Here is a 25691-nt window from a genome sequence, read left to right as displayed (position 1 = left end):
TTTTATATATATATCGAATTTTATTGTAAATTTTACAAATATTATTATCACTAAATTTTTCAAAATTTACATAGGATTGCGTTGATGGGAAACTTATAAGAGAATATATTTAAAATAATCAATTCTTATCCAACAATAGGGATATATTATTTTTTTTAAGACTTAATCGAATTATAACCTTCCAATAATTGCGCCAAGAATTTCAAAATTTTATGGCGCGCCTCAACCAGTTGAGGTGGATCAGTTTTGATGGGTTCGTACATATTAGCACAATGGGCAGTTCCTAAAAAAAAGCAAAATAAATAGAAAACCAAAATACTTCTACTTTACTCTTTCTATTACCTTCAATGTAAATTGTTGGAGTTTTATTATTTAGAGGTTTTACCAAACCAAGAGCATGCCAGGGATCAATTGAACCATGTACATACAATACATTTGTTGTGGTAGGTTTTAAACCTCCATAATATGCGTTTGTTTTACCAATTACAGAATTCAAATATTCCATATCCATGCTGGAATAAATGCGGAAATTTGTTAACAAAATATCACAATCAAAATACAAGACCTTTATACCTATTATCATAAATATCCATGCATTGTTTAACAAAAAAGTCCAATTTGAATCTATCACCGAATACATCGGTAGGTTTTTCCGACGTTTGATAGAAACCAAATTCATTGCAAGTCTGCCAAGTCCATTGGCGACCACCTTTAGCAGCATCTGAAGTCCAGGAAACATCTTGATACTCCTTAATCATTTTATCATATTTGTAATCTAAACATTTTTCATCGGATTGCTTCAAAAGCATATTATTAACGGCAGCCAAGCGAGTTACGGGAGGACCAATGGTTGTATTCAACATTACATCACAAACATCATCAATGGTAATCGTGGCATGAGGACTATTATCTTTATTGTATTGCACAACACCTGCAAAATCACCGGCAATATTTTCAAAGAAATTCGAAATGTCCAAAGCATTATCAATAGATTCCTTGATAGGGGTACAGGTCCTAAAATGTTCACAAAGTGTATAACGAAATATTATTCTATTTTTCATTTTGCAAAAGAAAGAACTTACTTGAATTTTTCATCCAGGGAACGTTGACCAATCATATGCTTCATTAAAATTTCAATTTGGGCAAAACTTTTTTGAACAACATCAACACATTCGGGTTTATAGCTTGCCAAGGACGATTTTACCACATCAAAATATTCTAAAGATATGCATATTAAATTTGGTAGGGGAAATAAGTTTTGTAAGTAATTTGTTATCTTTACCTGTAAAATCTAGTTTCGCCAATAGTGGCCCACTAGTACTTATAGATCCATATATTAAATCAGGATATTTCTCTCTAGCCCATGCTGCCAAAGATCCAGGGTAGGAACCACCGAATGCTATCCATTTTTGTGTAGGAGCCAAATTATATTCTTCCTTCATGGCCAAAACAAATGCAGCTAAATCGGCCAAAGCTTGTTCGGAGGTTAAATATTTCAAATTTGGTGTGGAGAGGTCACTGGAATGTATATGAAAATATTTCTTAAAAATATGGGACACATACACAGAAAAAAATATCACCAAAATATTTCCAATTAAAAAGTTAATTGAAGTTGAAAATTTTTTCAATTAATAAATTAATTGATACAATTAACTTTTTAATCATGATAGAAACATTAAGTTAATTAAGTCAATGATTGAAAATTTAAAAATGTTTAATTAAAAAATTAATTGATACAATTAACTTTTTAATCAAATACGGAATACTAATTCAGTTAAAAAAAGTGCTGTTTTTTTTTAATTTTTAATTAAAAATGTATTTCAAACAATCATTTGTTAATCCAAATAAAAACTCTAAGCCAATTCAGAACGTAATTAAAAATAGTTACCTTTTTTTAATTAATAAATTAATTGGGGTTTCAATCAACATCAATTAAATTTTTAATTGAATCAATTAAAAAATTAATTGAAATTTGCTGAAATAATCAATTAATTTTTTAATCAAGCAATTAAAACTGTGATTGATACTATCATTTTCGTGATTGAAGACATTTCAATTAAAAAATTAATTGGATCAATTAATTTGGTGATTGAATCAGAAAAAAAAATTTGTGTGTATAACAGCATTGGGCGGAATTAATTTAAACTTAGATAGGCCACATAGTCCTTACCAGTCCCTACACAGAAAAAATTTCTGAAAAATATGTTCAATTAAACAGTTGATAATTGAAATGTTGTAAGTTTTCAATTAAAATATTAATTATCACAATTAACATTATGTAATTTGAAGCCAAAAATAGCATTGGAAATTTTGCTATTATTTCCTTCTCCCTAATCAATGAGTGGCGCCTGATTTTATATTAAGCTCAATGACCAGAAGACTCCTTTTTGTGAAGAACTTTTTGGGGTTAGGTTGAAACTGGTACTGAACCCATGAACCTTTTGTGTGCAAAGTGGCCACACTAACCATTGCACCCTAATATTGGCCCCCTAAAGTTGAATTAGGTACACATACAAGATAATTCTTTCGACACTAAAATGTGAGTCTACTGTCATATAATAGGCCACTCACCTCGTAGGATGTGATTTACCATAGAAACGATGTTCCAGTTGAAAGCATAAAGCCCCAAAATGTTCAGCATAATGTATCCAAGCACCTTCATGCATCCATTTTTTAGAAGCCTCCGCCTCACCTTGAAATAAGGAAATGATTTTATCATTCAAAACCCAATATAATTTTCTAATATTTCTACTTACCACCAATCATCAAGAATATTGGAGCCGTACTATCATTACGATAGTATTCATCATTAACAAAATATCGCTGTTTCCAACTGGCTTTATTGGACTCGGTGAAATGATCCAATGGCTGGTCAAACCATAAATCTGGAACTTCACGTTCACGTTGTAACGATGGAATCTTACTAGGTTCACCTAGAAATCCATGCCAATAACGTCCAAAATGATAGCGTTTACTCAAAGCATCTACGCCAGCATTCTTATCATTAGCAAAATAAAATAACGAGATGACCACCAACAATAAACGCCAAATGCGATAATGAGGGCCATGGAAGACACCCATATTTGTTTTGTTGATTCTGAATCGTTCAACTGTTGTTTTGTTTGTTTAGGTCAAGACTTGATGGAATGATACCGCAGCGGTAGGTAAGTCTCCTTTAAGTACACACAGTATAGAAATTGCAGAAAATATGAATGTTTGACCTAATTTCTATTATCAATTACACCTAGTATTCTTTTTTGTTTTATATTAAATTTATTGCATACTTAGTACTTCTGTTTTACAGTTTTCTTTATGCCTTCTATATTCTTTTGTGTTTTTTAATCCGCCACGAAACACGAACTATCTCAACTGACCAAACGCCGTTTAACTAATAAACCACCGTTTCAACGACTAGCGGCATTATAACCATGAATTCATGAATAGAAGACAAGCTGTCTTCGAATTCACCCCAAAACAATGCAAAATGCAATTCAAACAAATGAGAAAAATGAGAGCGGTTTCACTTCCGTTTACTCTTTCTACTAATTTGCTCTTAACGTATGTTCTCTTTTAATGGTGAAAACCGTTAGTATTAGCAATAGTGAAAGGTATACATATTTAATTCACATTGACAGATTAATTGTAAAATAATTTAGCTGAATGCGCTTTATGCGCTTTAGAGACCATCAGTTATTCCGGACGACAGTGCTCATGTCGAACATATCCCATATATTGTGCACATTATAAGTTAAGTCCGAAGGCATAATCGATACTGCTGCATGTTTATAGGATCGATAACACATTTACCGATTATTTAGTCATCGCCGACAAGTCGTATCGATCCGACACACTGTAAGATTCTTTACAAACAACGACATTCCGTCCGGAATAACTGATATTCTGTAAAGCGCATTATAGACTATCAGTTATTCCGACACGATTGTGTAGATGTTTATTGATTTGATTAAACATTTATAATTTCTTCTAAATATAACATTTTTCGGTTTATCTCATCACATTTAACATAATTTTTTGCATTAATAAAATAATGATGTTGAGTTTTAAGTAGCAAGTTACATATTGCAGCGTCTATCAGCCAGTTTGTTTATTTTCGATGGAGACAGCGTGCCTGGAAAAATATTTGAAAAACGATCACTTTATTCTATTTGGAAAGTCGAAAATTGTTCACCATATACCTTTCACAATTTTAAGCGTAATATCTATGTTTTCAGAACTTTATTTTCGTTTTTATTTAAATAAAATATAACAAGCTGGTTGCGCTTGGCGTTTCACAAAAAATAAAATGCTCTTCTAACAGTAGTGATGGCAAAATACTTTCATGTACATTTTGTACTTTTTGATATGCTTCCCCCATCACAGTTCGCGATGGTTGTGGTGACATTTACGAGTCTGTGGTAGCGATGAGGATGAAATGGAACTTTGAAATGCTGACAGGGTGTAAGATTCTTTACAAACACCGACATTCCGTCCGGAATAACTGATAGTCTGTAAAGCGCAGAAGACAAAGACATACGGTGGGTTCAATAATGAAATTTTCTTCAATCTTATGTTATGAACTGAACATAAGCTGTTCTACTTAATTTCATTAGGGCTGTCATTCGGGATCGATTTTTATAAATCCCGGGATTCTAGATTTTTTTAAAATAGTTTAAGTAATAACAATATACAGCGCCAAAAAATGTACATTAAACCGATTTAGTTTAATTCAATTTTATTAACAAAAGATCATAAGAATAAATTAAAAAGAAATTTCAAAGATCATAAGAATAAATTAAAAAGAAATTTCAAATTGCTATAATACTTATCGAACACCAAATCTATGACAAAAAAAGCAATTTCATATCGCTATCTTATTCAGCAAAACATTTTAGGGATTTTGATTAGATTAGGAATATTTTGTACAATTGTGTTAATCCTTTTGTACTTCATGGTTTTAAGTAACTTCTTAAAAATATCAAGGCATCCAAATTTTTATCAGATAAAAGCGATCATATTGTCGACGGACCTTTTATCATTGCTTGAGGACCTTATCGTTTACTTCGATTTTTTATGAAATTGCACTTTTTATAGTATACCTCATGTATAATAAATACTTACTCGAGGTGTAAATGTATATACAGTATGTCAAGAAAGTTTTTTGACATTGCCAAATATTTCAAATTCCAGATAAATTGAAATATTAAATATTTTATTTTTTTGCAGCAATGCTGTGTACGTATGTATACTTTGCAAAATACATAATAAAATATTTTTTAAAATTTCATTATATTTAATTTTGGAACAAAACATAATTTTTATCCTATTGTAAAAACACTTTCTTGACATACTGTATATTTATTAACTCAATTTGTCGGGTATGAAATCTAAGGGCCGTTTGCGCTGAATGAAGACTCCAATTTATTTATAAATAATGGTAAAAAGCCACAAATTTAACGAATTTGAATTAGTTTTTCGGGATCCCGTCCCGAAAATCCCGAGATTTCGATACGGGATTTATCCCGGGTGACAGCCCTAATTTTCATTAATTCAATTAATTTTTATACCTCCCACCATAGGATGGGGGTATATTAACTTTGTCATTCCGTTTGTAACACATCGAAATATTGCTCTAAGACCCCATAAAGTATATATATTCTGGGTCGTGCTGAAATTCTTAGTCGATCTGAGCATGTCCGTCCGTCTGTTGAAATCACGCTAACTTCCGAACGAAACAAGCTATCGACTTGAAACTTGGCACAAGTAGATGTAGGTCGGATGGTATTGCAAACATGCAAAAATTGGTCCATATCGGTCCACTTTTACGTATAGCCCCCATATAAACGGACCCCCAAATTTGGCTTGCGATTGCTCTAAGAGATGCAAAATTCATCCGATCCGGTTGAAATTTGGTACATGATGTTAGTATGTGGTCTCTAACAACCATGCAAAAATTGATCCATATCGGTCCATAATTACATATAGCCCCCATATAAACCGTTCCCCCGATTTGGCTTGTGGAGCCTCTAAGAAAACCAAATTTCATCCGATCCGGCTGAAATTTGGTACATAGTGTTAGTTTATGGTCTCTAACAACCATGCAAAAATTGGTCCACATCGGTCCATAATTATATATAGCCCCCATATAAACCGATCCCCCGATTTGGCTTGCGCAGCCTCTAAGAGAGGCAAATTTCATCCGATCCGGCTGAAATTTGGTATATGGTGTTGGTATATGTTCTCTAATGAGCATGCAAAAATTGGTCCACATCAGCCCATAATTATATATAGCCCCCACATAAACCGATCCCCAGATTTGAACTCCGGAGCCTCTTAGAGGAGCAAAAGTCATCCGATCCGATTGAAATTTGGTACGTGGTGTTAGTATATTGTCTCTAACAACCATGCCAAAATTGGTCCGTATCGGTCCATAATTATATATAGCCGCCATATAAGCCGATTCCCAGGTTTGACCTCCGGAGCCTCTTAGAGGAGCAAAATTCATCCGATCCGGTTGAAATTTGGTACGTGGTGTTAGTATATGGTATCCAACAACCATGCTGGAATTGGTCCATACCGGTCCACTGGGTCGGATGAAATGAAAATCTGGGGATCGGTACCAGTATCCATACCCATTTGCATTTGACCTAGATCAATAACAGCTGATTGATCGACTCAAAATTTCACCATATATATATATATATATATATATATATATATATATATATATATATATATATATATATATATATATATATATATATATATATATATATATATATATATATATATATATATATATATATATATATATATATATATATATATATATATATATATATATATATATATATATATATATATATATATATATATATATATATATATATTCTGGGTCGTGGTGAAATTTTGATATATATATATATATATATATTATATATATATATATATATATATATATATATATATATATATATATATATATATATATATATATATATATATATATATATATATATATATATATATATATATATATATATATATATATATATATATATATATATATATATATATATATATATATATATATATATATATATATATATACACAGTCTTACACAAGTTTACATACGGTTCAAGAAATTGTATTTTCTTTAATTATTAAAATATAATAAAATATGCATATATATGCTTTAGATTTTGTAAATTAATTTGAAAAACAAAGTATTTGTCCATTTTCAAGAAGATGTTTTTAGTCTGGATTATAAACAACAACAAGAAACATGTTTAGTTATAAGGTAAAAACCTCAAGGGTATGTAAACTTATGTGAGACTGTATATATATATATATATATATATATATATATATATATATATATATATATATATATATATATATATATATATATATATATATATATATATATATATATATATATATATATATATATATATATATATATATATATATATATATATATATACTAAAGTTTTATATAGCCCATTTGCATTTGACCTAGATCAATTAAAACTGCTTGATCGACTCAAAATTTCACCACGACCCAGAAAATATATACTTTACGGGGTCTGAGACCAATATTTCCATCTAATGGTGGATATTTTTTCTGTGTACAACGGATAACACTCAAAAAAAAAAACTACCCTCACTGCAGTTGCTCTTACATACCAGGTTCAACAGATGGAGTCTGTCTTTGCCCAAAGACTGTAAACTCAACCATGGCTGCCCTGTAAATAATAATTTGAATATTTTCTTTTGAAATTCAATAACATTTTCTCTACCTTTCAATATTGAAAATTCTCAAATAAATCAGAACATTTCAATAAATTTGGAAATGCAATCAAAATTTCATATTTTGCCTATAGTTTTAAAATATCTGCAACAATCAAGAGGGCGGATTGTGCCTTTGCCTCGACCCATGACTAGGAGAGCTAGTAATGGAATCCACAAGGTCCCAAATGAAACTAATTACAATTTAAAATCTATATATATTACACGAGGGAAGCCTATATATAAGCTTAATGAAAATACTGCTTATATAAAAATTCTAAACAGACCTTTTAGTTCCAAAGATTCTTCTAGTAATGACAATAAGGACAAATCAAATACCGTTATCGATAATAGCAGTGAAACTACTAGTGATAAAGAACCAACAAAATATGATGATTCAAATAATATGGAGCCTTCTTCTACACATCCAGAAGGAATTGTACTCAAAAAAGTTTTCAAAAAGCGAACTCGAGATCAATCTAGAGGTAAGATAAGTTTAATTGTCTTGTCACATCACCAACTTTCTCACATTCACTTCCTATCATATTCTACAAATTGCAGAAGCTCTCCATGATCCTATGATAAAGTCTTCTCGCCGAAGAGGAGGTGAAAGAAGAATTATGGCTATACCAACTGTGGAGAGTATAGAAGATAAATTGAACTCTGCCTTTTCAGGTGGGTATGATTGATTGTAACTGAAAGCTCAGTATACACTTCTAGCGGAAATTTCTGCTACCCATAATCAATGCGTTTGCTTTATTTGCTAAGGGAAATTCTGTGATTCGTTGTTATCGACTGTTTTTCCTCCACAAGAAATACATGGGACGAAAACGTCGTCCCGGGCAAAATTCGGTGAGAAATTGTTACCGATTGTTTACATTTCAGTGCCATAAGAAATATATGACAAAACTGCGTTATCGGTATGTAACGGGCATTTTCGTTATAGGTGCATACGGTGCTAGCTTAGGTTAGGTTAGGTGGCAGCCCGATGTATCAGGCTCACTTAGACTATTCAGTCCATTGTGATACCACATTGGTTAACTTCTCTCTTATCACTGAGTGCTGCCCGATTCCATGTTAAGCTCAATGACAAGGGACCTCCTTTTTATAGCCGAGTCCGAAGGGCGTTCCACATTGCAGTGAAACCACTTAGAGAAGCTTTGAAACCCTCAGAAATGTCACCAGCATTACTGAGGTGGGATAATCCACCGATGAAAAACTTTTTGGTGTTCGGTCGAAGCAGGAATCGAACCCACGACCTTGTTTATGCAAGGCGGGCATGCTAACCATTGCACCACGGGCTAACCAATTACTGTTTTCTCTCAAGCCCGGTATGCTGCTCTTTTGAAAATTCCAGTTTTTGCCATGTTTTTTTTTAATGGGTGCAAACTGTAAGCAATCGATAACAATTCTAACGGAATTCAAAGAAGGAATATAATCATCCCAAACATATTTGAAGAGGAAAATGTTATTTTTGGAACATTTTTTGTCGCCAAAATGTTTTATCTGCAAACAAACATATCCCTGCCAACATTTTTTTGAATTTTGGGGCGCTTCTGAGAATCCCCACTACGTCGAAAACAGTCGTATACGATATCCAAAACACCTCGGAAAAGCGCCGTCACTATTGAGAAGTTGAACCACGCCAAGTTACTACGCAAAAGTTTCTTATCAGTGCAATTATTAGGTGCCTATTTAGATCAATTTCGAAGGACGCCAATAAGAACCCCTGCAAACTATCAGAAAAAGTGCATTTAAGGTAATTGTAGAAGAATCATTGTGGTCAAGTAAAACACGATTGTGTAGATGTTTATTGATTTGATTAAACATTTATAATTTCTTATAAATATAACATTTTTCGGTTTATCCCATCACATTTAACATAATTTTTTGCATTAATAAAAGAATGATGTTGAGTTTTAAGTAGCAAGTTACATATTGCAGCGTCTATCAGCCAGTTTGTTTATTTTCGATGGAGACAGCGTGCCTGGAAAAATATTTGAAAAACGATTACTTTATTCTATTTGGAAAGTCGAAAATTATTCACCATATACCTTTCACAATTTTAAGCGTAATATCTATGTTTTCAGAACTTTATTTTCGTTTTTATTTAAATAAAATATAACAAGCTGGTTGCGCTTGGCGTTTCACAAAAAATTAAATGGCTCTTCTAACAGTAGTGATGGCAAAATACTTTCATGTACATTTTGTACTTTTTGATATGCTTCCCCCATCACAGTTCGCGATGGTTGTGGTGACATTTACGAGTCTGTGGTAGCGATGAGGATGAAATGGAACTTTGAAATGCTGGCAGGGTTAGGGTATCCAGTGCTAAAAGAATACAGCCCTATTGATGTTGAGTTACAAGTTGCAAGTTACATGTTGTAGCGTCTATCAGCCAGTGTTTTTATTCCCAATGGAGGCAGCGTGTCTGGAAAAATATTTGAAAATCTATCACTTTGTTCCATTTGGAAAGTCAAAAATTGTTCACCAATATACCTTTCACAATTTTAAGCGAAATAACTATGTTTTCAGCACTTCATTATCATTTTTATTTAAATAAATTATAAGAAGCTAGTTGTGTTTGGTGTTTCACAAAATATAAAATGGCTCTTGTAACAATAGTGATGGCAAAATACTTTCATGCGAATAGTGATGGCAAAATACTATCACAGTTGGCGATTGTTGCAGTGTCACTTACGAGTCTGTGGTAGCGATGAGGATGAAATGCTGGCAGGGTATAGTAGCCTAAATCAGATACATAATTTTCGAGAAAATAACATGGTTGCGACAAACATGTTCCCTGTTCTACAATAACATTTTGCTCTTGAAACATATTTGGTTTGATCATATTCCTTCTCTGGGTGCAGTAGCAAATCTATTGTAGCGAAAATTTCGTTAGAGGTGCATACTGGGTTTTAGTTCCTCGCGGCTTTGTTATCCCGCTCTCAAACAAGCCCTTTGTTGAATAAATCGATATTCTTTTTCATTTTAGTACACATTGAATACATGGAGAAACAAAGTATGAAGGATATTAAATTGTTAAAGAATTCACAAAATCCGCCACCACCGTCTTTAGAAAACAATGAGTCTAGCAAAATTGATGCGACAAAAACCATTTTTAACACAGAATTGGATGACAAGAGTAGTAAAATAAAAAACAATAATGATAAGAATCAAGGCTACATAGAAGATCGAAAATCAAATCCAAATCTCCATAGGACAGACAAACAACCCAAGGATCTATCATTGGCTTTCGGCGTTCAACCAATTGAAAATACATCAAAGCTTCTTGTAAAAGGTAGGTCGATCAATATGCAACTTTATGGCCGTTTTCGCAATCACCGCTAATTTTCCGTCCTGGAGACAAGATAGGTGATGACATTTAGAAATGTTAATAATCGATAATACATTCTAGAGAAATTTCCGCAACCCATAAGAAAATCATTGGTACTTTTGCTACCGAAAATTCAGTAAAGCTTTGTTATCGATTGTTACCTAGAGGAAATTTGTTTTCTTGTTGAAAACACAATTATGGCATGTATTCTTTATGAGAATGTAAGAAATCGATAACCAAGTCTCACGCAATATAACAATGTACACCTAGATCCCACTTTGCGTCGCAGATACGTTCCAAAAAAACACGACGCAAACTGAAATGACGCAAAGTTAATTATGCAAACTATGCAAAGATTGGAGATAGATAATAACGCAACTTTGAAAATCTAACGACGCAAAGTGAAAACAACATCAACATCGACGCAACTTCGAAACAACGCAAACCGAGGTCTAGGTGTATTTCTAATTGCATACCGCTGACGCACACTCACGAACAAATAGCTTTTAAATATTCTCACTCATGTACACTCAAGATCAGAAAAACATGTAACTTTCCGCTTCTGTAATTTTAATTTTTAATACAGATAAAGCCACTGAAAAATCACAATTGAATATAAATATCCCAAAGACCGGATCCCACGTCCAAACAGATAAGGAAACATTATTGAATCCTTCGGGAAATAAGGGTCCTTCAAAAAATAATAGCAATAACTACGAAAATGTAAATGAACATATTTTACAAAGTTTTCACAATACGGCGAATATAAACAATAGGAATGAAAATGTGGCATCAACTTCGAAATCAAACCATAAAAAGAACAATACGCAAATACGAGTCATTAGTAACAAAATTAATACAAAATCGCAAAACACAAATTTATTTACCAAAGGTAAGAATTACTTTCAGCCTTTTAAACATATTTAAAGTCGTCTTTCGAATGATGTGTTTAATGCAAAAATAATGAATAAGAATTATTAAGAAAATACGAGGGCGGTTCGGAAACTTCTCAGCCTATCAATGAAAGAGAATAGTTAGTTTTTCAAAAAATATTTTTATTTTTCAATATAATCTCCGTAAACTTCAATACACTTAGTCCAACGCTTTTCTAGCAATTCTAACCCTTGACTAAAATAGTTTTCCTCAAGGTCTTCAAAATAGTGGTTTACAACTGTAATTGCATCTTCATTTGATGTAAAACGCTTGTCAGCAAGATTTTTTTTTAGATTTGGGAACAAGTAAAAGTCACTGGAAGCTAAATCAGGAGAATAAGGTGGGTGATCAAGCAACTCGTACTTTAATTCGTTGTTTTAGCCATTTTAAAACACTCTTGTGCGTTGTCTTGATGATAAATTATTTTTTTGTGTTTTAAGCCAGGACATTTTTTTTCGAATTTGTACATTTAATTGATCCAAAAGGTTGCAATAGTACTCTGAATTTTTTGTTTTACCCTTTTGCAGATAGTCAATCAATAAAATACCTTTGAAGTCCCAAAAACCGTTGCCGATTGAATTGTATTCCTTCCTCCAGCTTCAGTCCATTGTTTGGATTGTTCTTTTGTCTCTGGAGTATAGTGGTGGATCCATGTCTCATCAACAGTTATGAAACAACGCTTAAAATCCATTTTATTTCGCTTAAAACAAGCTTGAGAAATATTCATTCTTATGCGTTTTTGATCGACTGTTAACAATTGCGGCACCCATCTTGCAGAAAGCTTTTTCATCTGTAGTTCTTCATTCAAAATTAAATGGACTCGATCATTTGAGATGCCCATGATATTAGCAATTTCACGCACTTTTATTCGTCGATCATTTAATACCATATCATGCACTTTGGCTACAATTTCTGTTGTTGTTGCTGTTTTTGGACGTCCACTACGTGGTTCATCTTCAATGCTTGTACGACCGCGTATAAATTTAGCAACCCAATTTTTTTACTGGTGAATATGAAGGAGCTCTTTTACCTAACACATTCACCATATCATTATGAATTTCTTGTCCCGATAAACCTAATTTTTCCATTGTAAAAAAATTTCGGATGCGTCTTTTTAGAACACCTGTTTCTATATGAAGGAGTTGCCAGATCGAAACAAAATTTAACATGTGTTCATAACAGAGATGGAAGTTTCCAAAACACTTAATTTTTTTTTTTCTGTTTATACCGCGCTTTTTGCGCTAGGCTAAGAAGTTTCCGAACTGGCCTCGTACATAGATTTAATACATTTTCTACCCAAAAATACTTGCCGTTTTATAAGGAAAACTCGAAAAATTGATACTAAATATACACTCATAGAAAAAAAAAGAGAACCAAAATAGTTTTTTTTATACCCTCCACCATAGGATGGGGGGTATATTAACTTTATCATTCCGTTTGTAACACATCGAAATATTGCTTTAACACCCCATAAAGTATATATATTATGGGTCGTGGTGAAATTCTGAGTCGATCTAAGCATGTCCGTCTGTTGAAATCACGCAAACTTCCGAACGAAACAAGCTATCGACTGGAAACTTGGCACAAATAGTTGTTATTGATGTAGGTCGGATGGTATTGCAAATGGTCCATATCGGTCCACTTTTACGTATAGCCCCCATATAAACGGACCCCCAAATTTGGCTTGCGGTTCCTCTAAGAGAAGCAAATTTCATCCGATCCTGCTGAAATTTGGTACATGGTGCTAGTATATAGTCTCTAACAACCAAGCAAAAATTGGTCCACATCGGTCCATAATTATATACAGCCACCATATAAACCGATCCCCAGATTTGAACTCCGGAGCCCCTTGGAAGAGCAAAATTTACCCGATCCGGTTGAAATTTGGTACGTGGTGTTAGTATATGGTCTCTAACACCCATGCAAAAATTGGTCCATATCGGTCAATAATTCTATGTAGCCCCCATTTAAACCGATCTCAGATTTGACCTCCGGAGCTATTGGAGGAGCAAAATTCACCCGATCCGGTTGAAATTTGGTACGTTGTGAAATTTGATACATTGCGCTAGTATATGGCCGCTTACAACCATGCCAAACTTGGTCCATATCGGTCTATAGTTATATATATCCGATCACCCAAAAAAAAATCTACCAAAATTTTATTACTATACAAAATTTTGTCAGGATTTTATTTCTATAGAAAATTTTGTCAAAATTTTATTGCAACACAAAATTTTTTCAAGATTTTATTTGTATAGAAAATTTTGTCAAAATTTTATTTCTATAGAAAATTTTGCCAAATTTTATTGCTATAGAAAATTTTGTCAAAATTTTATTGCTATAGAAAATTATGTCAAAATTTTATTTCTATAGAAAATTTTGTCAAAATTTTATTTCTATAGAAAATTTTGTGAAAATTTTATTTCCATAGAAAATTTTGTCCAAATTTTATTTCTATAGAAAATTTTGTCAAAATTTTATTTCTATAGAAAATTTTGTCAAAATTTTATTTCTATAGAAAATTTTGTCAAAATTTTATTTCTATAGAAAATTTTGTCGAAAGTTTATATCTATAGAAAAATTTGTCGAAATTTTATTTCTATAGAAAATTTTGTCAAAATTTTATTTCTATAGAAAATTTTGTCAAAATTTTATTTCTATAGAAAATTTTGTCAAAATTTTATTTTTATAGAAAATTTTGTCAAAATTTTATTTCTATAGAATATTTTGTCAAAATTTTATATCTATAGAAAATTTTGTCAAAATTTTATTACAGAAAATTTTGTCAAAATTTTATATCTATAGAAAATTTTGTCAAAATTTTATTTCTATAGAAAATTTTGTCAAAATTTTATTTCTATCGAAAATTTTGTACAAATTTTATTTCTATAGAAAATTTTGTCAAACTGAATTATATACGTATTTAATCTACCTTTTTTGTGTAATATTTATATACCCCGTATGGACTAACTTACAATTGAGAAGACGGTGTTAAGAAGTTTTAAGATACCTTGCCATCGGCAAGTGTTACACCGAAAGAATTTTCTTCGTAAAAAGAACGAAAAATTTCGTTAAAAGTACGAAATTTGTCATTGTTTTACAACCAAAGAAACTTTTCATTAAAAGTACGAAATATTTCGTACTTTTTACGAAGAAAAGTTCTTCCAAAATTTTCGTACTTTGTAAGAAAAAAATTCGTACTTTTTATGAAGAATCTTCGTACTTTTTATGAAAAATCTTCGTACTTTTTATGAAACAATTTCGTTCTTTTTATGAAAATGTTTCGTACTTTTTATGAAAAACTTTCGTAGTTTTTATGAAAAATGTTCGTACTTTTTATGAAAAACTTTCGTACTTTTTTTCAAAAATGTTCGAACTTTTAGAAAAAAATTTACAGTCGAAAGTGCATTTGGTTGTAGTTACAAGTGTGAAAAATGACATCACTACTTTACATCTTAAGTTTTTTAATAATGTTTAGTTTTATTGCTTCACTTTTATTCATAGCGCTCTATCACCCAAATGAGAAGTTGCATAGACTTGCATAAAAAAATAGAATAAAGGAATACACTCAAGCTCATTATAAAAGACAATTTTATGTCGCGAACGGAAATTTTAAAACTACAATGAAACTTCTTCGTTATTTCAAAGAAAATGTTTCGTACTTTTTATGAAGAAATTTTAACGCAGAATGTTTCGTAAAATATTCGTAAAAACTTCTTCACAAAATTCATGAAATATGAAGAAAGTTTCGTTAAAAGTACGAACTTTTTACGAAGAAAAGTTAATGTAGAATATTTCGTAGAAGTTTCGTATATTCGTAAAATGTTCTTCGTAAAATTTACGAAAATGAATGAAATTTTCGTTATTTTAATGAAGAATTCACGAAGAATAGTTAATGAAGAATTCTTCGTAAAATTAACGAAGAGAATTCTTTCGGTGTACCGCAACACAAGTTTCTATGCAATCCATGGTGGAGGGTACATAAGATTCGGCCTGGCCGTATATACTTGTTTATATTCCTGTTCTCTAATATGCTTAAAATCCTATTAGACGACCAGCAAACATTTTGTTTGCTGATATGCCTTAATTTAATAAACTTTCAGATTTTCAGCAAATACGAGAATGTTTGCTATTTCACCAAACAGTAACTACTTTGTCTGTTTCAGCAGACTCTTTGACGTTTTACAAGATTTTTTCCGCTTTATTCTTTGAGTGTATATTAGTTTCTGGTTAAGCTATTTCATATATAGAAATTCTTTATTACTCTACATTTTTAGAATCTGCATTGAATACCACAATTCCTCCGAAGACTACGGTTACTAAAGAACCCATTAAAGGGCCGTTTAATGGTGATGACTGACTGATATAGATTGCTATCATTCAATAACAAATTTTATTTTCTCTAGAGCATATTAAAGTCAAAAGATATGATGAACCAAAAAACAATGAAGGTAATTATGAAAAAAAAATTATTTATATTTGAATAAGTGGGGAGAGTCCAATTTCCCACGAAAACAGAAAATATTTAATTAATAATATAGACAAAATATGTGAACACCTCCACACCAAAGTGGACAAGTTTCGTAAGGCTTTTGATATATTATGATATAAAAGTACGTCCACTTCTGAGAGGTTTCACTACTCGTATATAACTATATAAGGTTAGTTTAGGTGAGAACGGGCTGGGGATTGTACCCATGACCCTATGTATGCAAGTCAGCCCAAAGAAATATATTAATTTTCATTATAAGTAGTTCGACCGAATAATATTTTGTATATATTCTACCATGAAAAACGAAGTTAAAATGTCTACAATACCAAACATAATACCAAACATTGAAATATTGACAGAGAATATTTGTATGAGTTATGGAGAGCAACGTTGCACTAGTGTACTATAGAGGTGTGCACGTGACACGAAATTGTCGCGACTAACGAAAATTTTCGTGACTCACGCGTGAGTCGTGAGCCACGCTCATGTCAACGGCGTGATTGTGCGTGAGCGTGATTAACAAACCAAAATGTCGTGCGTGAGCGTGAGTTACGAAAACAATATCTTCGTGAGTGTGCGTGAATAACGAATTACGCTCACGAAAATAATCCAGCTCTCCAACATAAAACGCTTAAAAGTTAAATTCATTTGGAATTTTAGTGACACCTAGGATGTTAAGAGTTTAATAACAGGTTGGCTGGTCTAACAAAGAAAAACACATTTTTTTGTCAAAATCCGTTTTTATTATTCAACTTAGTTCCCTTCAAGAGCGATACAACGATTATAACGACCTTCCCATTTTTTTATACCATTTTGGTAGTACTCCTTCGGTTTTGCCTCAAAATAGGACTCAATTTTGGCGATCACCTCTTCATTGCAGCCAAATTTTTTTCCTGCGAGCATCCTTTTGAGGTCTGAGAACAAGAAAAAGTCGCTGTGGACCAGATTTGGAGAATACAGTGGGTGGGGAAGCAATTCGAAGCCCAATTCATCAATTTTTGCCATCGTTCTCAATGACTTGTGGCACGGTGCGTTGTCTTGTTGGAACAACACTTTTTTATTCTTCATATGGGGCCGTTTTGCCGCGATTTCGACTTTCAAACGCTCCAATAACGCCATATAATAGTCACTGTTGATGGTTTTTTCCCTTCTCAAGATAATCGATAAAAATTATTCCATGCGCATCCCAAAAACAGAGGTCATTACTTTGCCAGCGGACTTTTGAGTTTTTCCACGCTTCGGAGACGGTTCACCGGTCGCTGTCCACTCAGCCGACTGTCGATTGGACTCAGGAGTGTAGTGATGGAGCCATGTTTCATCCATTGTCACATATCGACGGAAAAACTCGGGTGTATTACGAGTTAACAGCTGCAAACACCGCTCAGAATCATCAACACGTTGTTGTTTTTGGTCAAATGTGAGCTCGCGCGGCATCCATTTTGCACAGAGCTTCCGCATATCCAAATATTGATGAATGATATGACCAACACGTTCCTTTGATATCTTTAAGGTCTCTGCTATCTCGATCAACTTCATTTTACGGTCATTCAAAATCATTTTGTGGATTTTTTTGATGTTTTCGTCGGCAACCACCTCTTTCGGGCGTCCATTGCGTTCACAGTCCTCCGTGCTAATATCACCACGCCTGAATTTTGCATACCAATCAAATATTGTTTATTTCCCTGGGGCAGAGTCCGGAAACTCATTATCAAGCCAAGTTTTTGCATCCACCGTATTTTTATACCCTCCACCATAGGATGGAGGGTATATGTCATTCCGTTTGTAACACATCGAAATATTGCTCTAAGACCCCATAAAGTATATATATTCTGGGTCGTGGTGAAATTCTGAGTCGATCTGAGCATGTCCGTCCGTTCGTCCGTCTGTTGAAATCACGCTAACTTCCGAACGAAACAAGCTATCGACTTGAAACTTGGCACAAGTAGTTGTTATTGATGTAGGGCGGATGGTATTGCAAATGGGCCATATCGGTCCACTTTTACGTATAGCCCCCATATAAACGGACCCCAAAATTTGGCTTCCGATTCCTCTAAGAGAAGCAAATTTCATCCGATCCGGCTGAAATTTGGTACATGGTGTTAATATATGGTCTCTAACAACCATGCAAAAATTGGTCCATATCGGTCAACTTTTACGTATAGCTCCCATATACACGGACCCCCAAATTTGGCTTGCGATTGCTCTAAAAGAATCAAATTTCATCCGATTCAGCTGAAATTTGGTACATGGTGTAAGTATATGGTCTCTAACAACCATGCAAAAATTGGTCCATATCAGTCCACTTTTACGTATAGCCCCCATATAAACGGACCCCCAAATTTGGCTTGCGATTACTCTAAGAGAAGGAAATTTCATCCGATCCGGCTGAAATTTGGTACATGGTGTTAGTATATGGTCTCTACCAACCAGGCAAAAATTGGTCCATATCGGTCCATAATTATATATAGCCCCCATATAAACCGATCCCCAGATTTGTCCATATCAGCCCATAATTATATATAGCCCCTATATAAACCGATCCCCAGATTTGAACTCTGGAGCCACTTGGACGAGGAAAATTCATCCGATCCGGTTTAAATTTGCAACGTGGTGTTAATATATGGTCGCTAATAACCATGCCAAAATTGGTCCATATCGGTCTATAGTTATATATAGCCGATCCCAAATCACACAAAAACTGGTCCATATCGGTTCATAATCATGCTTGCCACTCGAGCAAAAATAAAAAATAATCTAGAAAAATTTGTCGAAATTTTATTCCTATAGAAAATTTTATTTCTATAGAAAATTTTGGCAAAATTTTATTTCTGTAGAAAATGTTGTCAAAATTTTAATTCTATAGAGAATGTTGTCAAAATTTTAAATCTTTTGAAAATTTAGTAAAAATTTTATTTCTATAGAAAATTTTGTCAAAATATTATGTCTATAGAAAATTTTGTTAAAATCGTATTTCTATAGAAAATTTTGTCCAAATTTTACTTCTATAGAAAATGTTGTCAAAATTTTATTTTGTCAAAATTTTATTTCTATAGAAAATTTTGTCAAACTTAATTATATACGTATTTAATCGGCCATTTTAAGTTTAATATATACCACGTATGGACTACGTGGTATATATTACGGTATTAGGATGTTTTAAGATCGGCAAAAGTTACCGCAACCCAAGTAAATCGATTGTGGATGACAGTTTTCAGTAGAAGTTTCTACGCAATCCATGGTGGAGGGTACATAAGCTTCGGCCTGACCGAACTTACGGCCGTATATACTTGTTTCCCTTCAGAAAACAGTATTTTATCAAAACACGAAATTCCTTTTTTTCCATTTTTTTCACAATAACAAAAGTTGGTTCACAAAAGACGCTCTATCTCACAAATTAATTGACTTACAGACGTCAAATTTTGGCACGAATCATTTGAAGGTTGTTACTATATAAAAATAATATCGCATTTACGAGCTTTTAAGGTTGTTAGAGGGCAGGTGAATAAAAAATAATAAATTTGGTTCTTTCTAGGTAACACATGAAAAACTACGCATTTTTTTAATTGTTGCACACCAAAGACCATTAATAAAGAAGACGTGAATTGGGCTTTGATAGTGTTAGTAATAGAAAACGGAGATTAATATCATACTTGTTGGAAAAGCGCTTCGAACTTACTGGTTTGATGCAGACAATTTTTATTTAGCTATTTTCTCCAACATTTCACGCAAATTTCTGTGTCGGTTGCACTAAATTATTAATAAAATGTTTCACAAAGTGTTTTTGTTCGTTTAAGAGTTAAAAAAATTGCTAAAATAAGCGAATTAAGTTTTGTTACGAATGCAAAATGAAAAGAGAAACCGAAAAAAAAGTTGCAACGTCTCATGGAACATGTATGATATTAATCTCTGTTTTTTCAAGAAAAAGAGGAAGAGCAAGCTTATCTCACGTCTTCTTTATTAATGGTCTTTGTTGCACACTGAACCATGAAGTACAAAAATATAACAGCAAACACCGACTGCTGTTTTCACCAGACTTTTTTCTATAAGTATACAAATTACCCTTCAATTGGCACAAAACATATACATTTTTCATAGCTATTAATATTTGGTAATACTATAAAATAAATTTCCTTCCATAGATCCACAAACAAATATTAAATTGGGAATTAAAACTGTGTCAAAAATTGATACCAAATCTGGAACTGGTATGAACACAAAAATACTTAATATATTCTTTAAACTCCTTATATATTCCTTTTTATGTAGATAGAAACTGTTTTAGTGTTTCTACACCTCTAGGACGGAAACTGTCAAATAATAATATGGAAGAATTTAAAAAATCTTCTGAAAACCTCAAAAGTAAGTAATGGATATTATTTACTTGTTAAAGTAAATAATTACACTGAATTTTACTAGAATGTCCCAAGAATATGTTTGGAGAATGTATAACTGTCGAACAGTTAAAAATGAATCAAGATAAATTGAAAATATTCCAAAAATATCAACACAAAACTGGAGGAGGTGTGTATTAAGAAACTTGGTTTTCCCAATATTAAAGACTATGTTATCCACGCATTTTTCACGAAGGCATTTTTATATATCACCGGGTATTAGAAGCATTACTAACGATTGATACCACTGCATTGTCATTTTTTACCTTATGAATAGTGTTTTTCTCGGGATTTTACCATATTTTTGCTCCAACTTTCTTCAGTACCATTGGATTAATTATATTTAAAATTTATTTTGGTATTTTGGTTTATATAAAAGAAACCAACTTTGGATACCTCTCGAAAGTGGACAACCTTGGTGAGACGTGTGCTATATTATTACATTAAAATTAACCCCTCATAAGTGGACATCTCATAAATATGACAAAATTTAGGCTACTGTGGGTGGCCACTACACACAAAAAAAATTCACGAACATTTTTCCAATTAAAATTTTAATTGAGTTTTAAAAAATATTCAATTAAAAATTTAATTGATTCAACAAATTTAATTAATTTTTTAATTGGATCAATTAACTTTTTAATTGACTTTCAATTAATTTTTTAATTGATACTATCATTTCTGTGATTGAAGACATTTCAATTAAAAATTAATTGGATCAATTAATTTCGTGATTGAATCAGATTTTTTTTTTTGTGTACGGAGTGGTTTCAACTCGGACCACATTTCAACTCACGCATGATATGTGAGTAGGATTTCGCGTTCACGCCCATTTACGAAATGAAAAATCCTAATCACGCACCATCAAGCACGAACAACGTTTAGGCCCTCGTATTCACGCACGATTCGCCGGGATTTTCCGTGATTCACGCCAAATCTCATGTCTCGTTAAAATTACTCATGGGTAAAGAACAATTTCATAAATCACGACGGAACCATTAGAAAATAGGAAAATTAAAATATGATTAACCAGCGAACTATAACATAATGAACACTATTGAAATCTGGACCATGGTCAAAACCGTGAAGATTGTTGAAATCCTAATATTCCTGGTGAACGGTGTGCTTTCTTCGTGTACCTATGTTATAACATGAGTGTGAATTTTATGGTGAACGTGAATTTGATCGCGAATGTGAATTTTATGGTGAGTGCGAATTCTTTTAGTCCTAATCACGAAATTTAGTTTGAATTTAATTCACGACTCCGTGCTCCATGGAGCAAATAAACCCGAATTTATGATAAGCGATTCAACGATTGCCTCTGATATTTTTTTATTTCCTTTAAAAGATCATTTTTAGCGTCAAAAGAAAACTTTCTAAAATTTCGTTCCTCAGAAAAGAAAACTCTTCTTTCTGTGTAGTAATTCGAAAGGGAAAATAATAAGGAACGGCATCAGAAGCTAGTAATGTTTTCAATACCAGACAAAATTTTATAAAAATTTTCGTTTTCGACTACACCTACCAATTTATTGCTAGATAAATCGGCATTAAATAGCTCTGAAAAACTAATTAAGCCCATAAACGGAATAAGAGGAGATAATATGGAAAATACAAATTGGTTCGCAAAAGACACAGAAGGTATTTATAGATTCCTTTTTCCCTTACTGTTTTTAATTTTCACATTTAATTTCTAATTCACAAAAGATTCGGAAAACAATTATTGGCAAACTGTTAATATATCTATGATATACATGACGTTAACTTTAATAATATTTGGAATATATGAAATCATTCCATCGAATAGTTGGGAGATTATTATGAAATCTCTCAAGCCAAGGCAAAAGAAAACTAAATTTACAATACATCCAGCGACATATGCCAACCAATCGAATTTGAAGAATCATTTGGAGAATGAGAAAATGTCAGATGTGGATGCAAATAATTCGTTTGCTACAAAGGAAATATCATATGATACAACTTTACAATGTAGTTTTATTAAAGATATAGAGGAAATTTAAAATTTTCACTCTAATTTATTTACTGAAAATCCAGTAGTCAGTTCTTTATTAGACAGACAATAATTTTTTGGGAAAAAAATTGTAATAAAAATTCTTGAAAAAAAAAATATTTAAGAAAATTTTTAAAATTTCTCCAATAACAAATATCACTGGATTAGTATCGAAATTCGCCATGATTGTCAAGGCTGTTAAGAGATTTCCCTTTAAATTCATCTTAAATAATCATCCAAATGTATGGGCTCGGGTAACTAAATCTATTGGACATATACGATACTCCTCGTCAAAATGTACTCCATGCTCAGAGAAACCTCAACATACCTGTGATAGCCCCATCGTTGATAAATGTGATATATTTGAAATTTCCCATCGTCCGAATAGCAAACTATATCGCAACTTATCCTTGTGTATGTTGCCATTCATTGGGGCCTTAGCGTTTCATGTGTTCTCATCTTCGCACGATGAACCCGATCCACATTATGTACCCTATGAATATATGTATCGGCGATCAAAACGTTTCCCCTGGGATGATGGGCGCCGATCGTATTTTCATGGTCCATATAATTTAATACCGGAAGAAGAAACTTATCACCCGGAAAATGTACCAAATGCTGTAGAAAAAAACTTGAAAAGGCGTAAGGAATTACGTGATCAACATGCCAAAGAGGAGTTGAAGAAACGAAGAGCAAGACACGATCGAGGTGAATGAGGATAGTGATGTTAGTAAAATGAAACTTAAAAAAAATTATATGTATTTATATATACGAGTATTACAAATGAAATCTGTTTACATGTAATCCACTAATTGAAGTAAAATATATGAAGAGGACTCTACTAAATATTTCTTAGATATATTTAATAATTGGGTTCTAGTTTTGTGTTTTCGTAAACTTCCAAACAAATCACGTGGGATGTTCCGATTTTGGCAACTTTTATAAATCTCACCTCCTTTATTTGAAACAAATAATTGTCATTCATCTAGGACAGCCCGTTATTTTTAGGCTCACTTACAGTGTTGCCAGCATTGGGGATTTTTCCCCCAAATTGGATTGGGATCTTGGAGACTTGGTGGGGAATTTCCATAAATGTTGGGAATAACGGTTTAGACGAAATTCTTTTTATTTCTTCATCAAAAAAGAAGCACAGCTAATCGTGAAAATTAAAAAAGACATTTTTCTACAATTGCGAAATAACTTGGTGAGGACTCAGCCCGAAATATTGACCCAATATATTCCATAAATACAGAAACAATATATTCCATAAATACAGAAATGATTGAAATGGTTCACCGTCATATTGATCTACTACCCAATTTCATTACTTGGGTATTTAGAAGTAAAATTTCGTTCGTAAATACGCAAGATGGTATGGCCACTTTTATTGGGGATTTTTGGATACGAAAGCATCCCAATTTGGGGACAAACTTTGCTCACTTAGACTATTCAGTCCATTGTGATACCACAGTGATAACCATGCCCGTTATCACTGATTGCTGCCTAATTCCATGTTTAGCTCAATGGCAAGGGACCTCCTTTTTATAGCCGAGTTCGAACAACGTTTTACATTACAGTCAAACCACTTAGAGAAGCTTTAACCCTTTCACTACCGAAATAAACCTAAGGTTAAAAACTTTAATTTTTCTTCTGTTTTTACTAGTACTAACAGCATGTAAAACAAAAATTGTCATGTTGAGATCCTACCTCAATTACTTCAAGAGCTATATGAGCTTGTTCTGAAAATTTGATTCTTGAATTGTGACCAAATGGCCTTACGAAAAGAAGCGCTATTTGGTCTATAATATTTTTCAAAGTGTGAGAAAAAATACAAAACAAAAACCGTATCAGCTATAGTTTTTGTATAAATGTCAATTTACTAAAGACACACAAAAAAAATTTTTTCTGATTCAATCGCGAAATTAATTGAAATGTCTTTTTAATTGAAATGTCTTCAATCACAGAAATGATAGTATCAATTAAAAATTAATTGAAGGTCAATTAAAAAGTTAATTGATCCAATTAAAAAATTAATTGATACTATTATTTTTGTGATTGATTGTTGTTTCAATTAAAAAATTTGTTGAATCAATTAAATTTTTAATTGAATATTTTTTAAAACTCAATTAAAATTTTAATTGGAAAAATTTTCATCAAATTTTTTGTGTGGACATACAATAGAATAATTGTCTCAAATGTTCATATTTTTCGTTTATTGTTAAAGAAGTTTATAAAAATGTATTTTAGTGCCCACCAATATGGAAAATATGTATAGCTTAGTTAGATTAAAGCCTCTACTTTAAACTAACATCGAGAAATAAATCGAAACTAAGTGGGAAAATAGAATTTGGTGTCTTTTTCGAATGTGCTTCTAAGTGGACATCGGTAGTGAAAGGGTTAATGTACTCAGAAATGTCAACACACGCTCACAAAAAATCGCTTCTGTAACATATACTCCCAAACATATTTTGCTTCAAGCATATACATTTTTGGGTATTGCCCAAACATTTATATGTTTGATCTCTTCCAATATATAATATGTTTGAAAGCATATTGGTCTAAACAATATATGTTTGGGTAGTCTAAGTTCCAAACATTTTGTATTTTTGCATCCAAATTCAATAATGTTGTCTTCCAAAAAACAATATGTTATTATGTGAACATATAATATGTTTGGAAGCATTTTGCACCCAAAAATATTATATGCTTAAAAAAAATTCTCCCAAACAATATTGTGCTCA

The 25691-nt window shown here is 32.3% G+C and overlaps 3 protein-coding genes and 2 long non-coding RNA genes across 8 annotated transcripts; 2 read left to right on the top strand and 3 right to left on the bottom strand.

Moving 5' to 3' along the window:
- Window positions 1-3442, bottom strand: LOC142233955 (putative serine protease F56F10.1). 2 transcript variants are annotated; one of them, XM_075305017.1, is made up of 8 exons: window positions 3285-3442; window positions 2757-3173; window positions 2572-2692; window positions 1283-1518; window positions 1083-1218; window positions 574-1014; window positions 343-512; window positions 1-283 (listed from the first exon to the last, which is right to left on the bottom strand). In XM_075305017.1, the coding sequence occupies exons 2-8, from the start codon at window positions 3079-3081 to the stop codon at window positions 156-158; spliced, it is 1557 nt and encodes a 518-aa protein (XP_075161132.1). In that variant the 5' UTR covers window positions 3082-3173; window positions 3285-3442; the 3' UTR covers window positions 1-155. The 2 variants fall into 2 exon arrangements, with proteins under 2 accessions (XP_075161132.1, XP_075161133.1); XM_075305018.1 differs by lacking the exon at window positions 3285-3442 and having other exon boundaries at window positions 2757-3188.
- Window positions 3443-3858: 416 nt separating this feature from the next.
- On the bottom strand, window positions 3859-4448 carry LOC142237232 (uncharacterized). Its single transcript, XR_012722403.1, has 2 exons — window positions 4197-4448; window positions 3859-4129 (listed from the first exon to the last, which is right to left on the bottom strand). It is a non-coding gene; the product is annotated as an uncharacterized LOC142237232 (long non-coding RNA).
- Window positions 4449-7795: 3347 nt separating this feature from the next.
- Window positions 7796-22962, top strand: LOC142234093 (uncharacterized). Of its 3 annotated transcripts, XM_075305172.1 has the most exons (11): window positions 7796-8274; window positions 8351-8464; window positions 10785-11090; window positions 11713-12018; window positions 16337-16408; window positions 16466-16510; window positions 20691-20756; window positions 20818-20910; window positions 20968-21072; window positions 22479-22580; window positions 22647-22962. In XM_075305172.1, the coding sequence occupies exons 1-11, from the start codon at window positions 7854-7856 to the stop codon at window positions 22958-22960; spliced, it is 1944 nt and encodes a 647-aa protein (XP_075161287.1). In that variant the 5' UTR covers window positions 7796-7853; the 3' UTR covers window positions 22961-22962. The 3 variants fall into 3 exon arrangements, with proteins under 3 accessions (XP_075161287.1, XP_075161288.1, XP_075161289.1); XM_075305173.1 differs by lacking the exons at window positions 16337-16408; window positions 16466-16510; XM_075305174.1 differs by lacking the exons at window positions 20691-20756; window positions 20818-20910; window positions 20968-21072.
- On the bottom strand, window positions 9567-9929 carry LOC142234057 (uncharacterized). The gene is made up of 2 exons (XR_012721548.1): window positions 9844-9929; window positions 9567-9776 (listed from the first exon to the last, which is right to left on the bottom strand). It is a non-coding gene; the product is annotated as an uncharacterized LOC142234057 (long non-coding RNA).
- A 25-nt stretch (window positions 22963-22987) lies between the features above and the next one.
- Window positions 22988-23796, top strand: LOC142234094 (uncharacterized). The gene has a single exon (XM_075305175.1). The coding sequence runs from the start codon at window positions 23133-23135 to the stop codon at window positions 23664-23666; it is 534 nt and encodes a 177-aa protein (XP_075161290.1). The 5' UTR covers window positions 22988-23132; the 3' UTR covers window positions 23667-23796.
- The last annotated feature ends 1895 nt before the right edge of the window (window positions 23797-25691 follow it).

This window comes from Haematobia irritans, chromosome 4 (genome assembly GCF_050003625.1).
Source record: "Haematobia irritans isolate KBUSLIRL chromosome 4, ASM5000362v1, whole genome shotgun sequence".
Taxonomy (NCBI): Eukaryota; Metazoa; Arthropoda; class Insecta; order Diptera; family Muscidae; genus Haematobia; species Haematobia irritans.
Note: the sequence above shows the minus strand (reverse complement) of the source record. Positions and strands in the feature narration are given on the sequence as shown.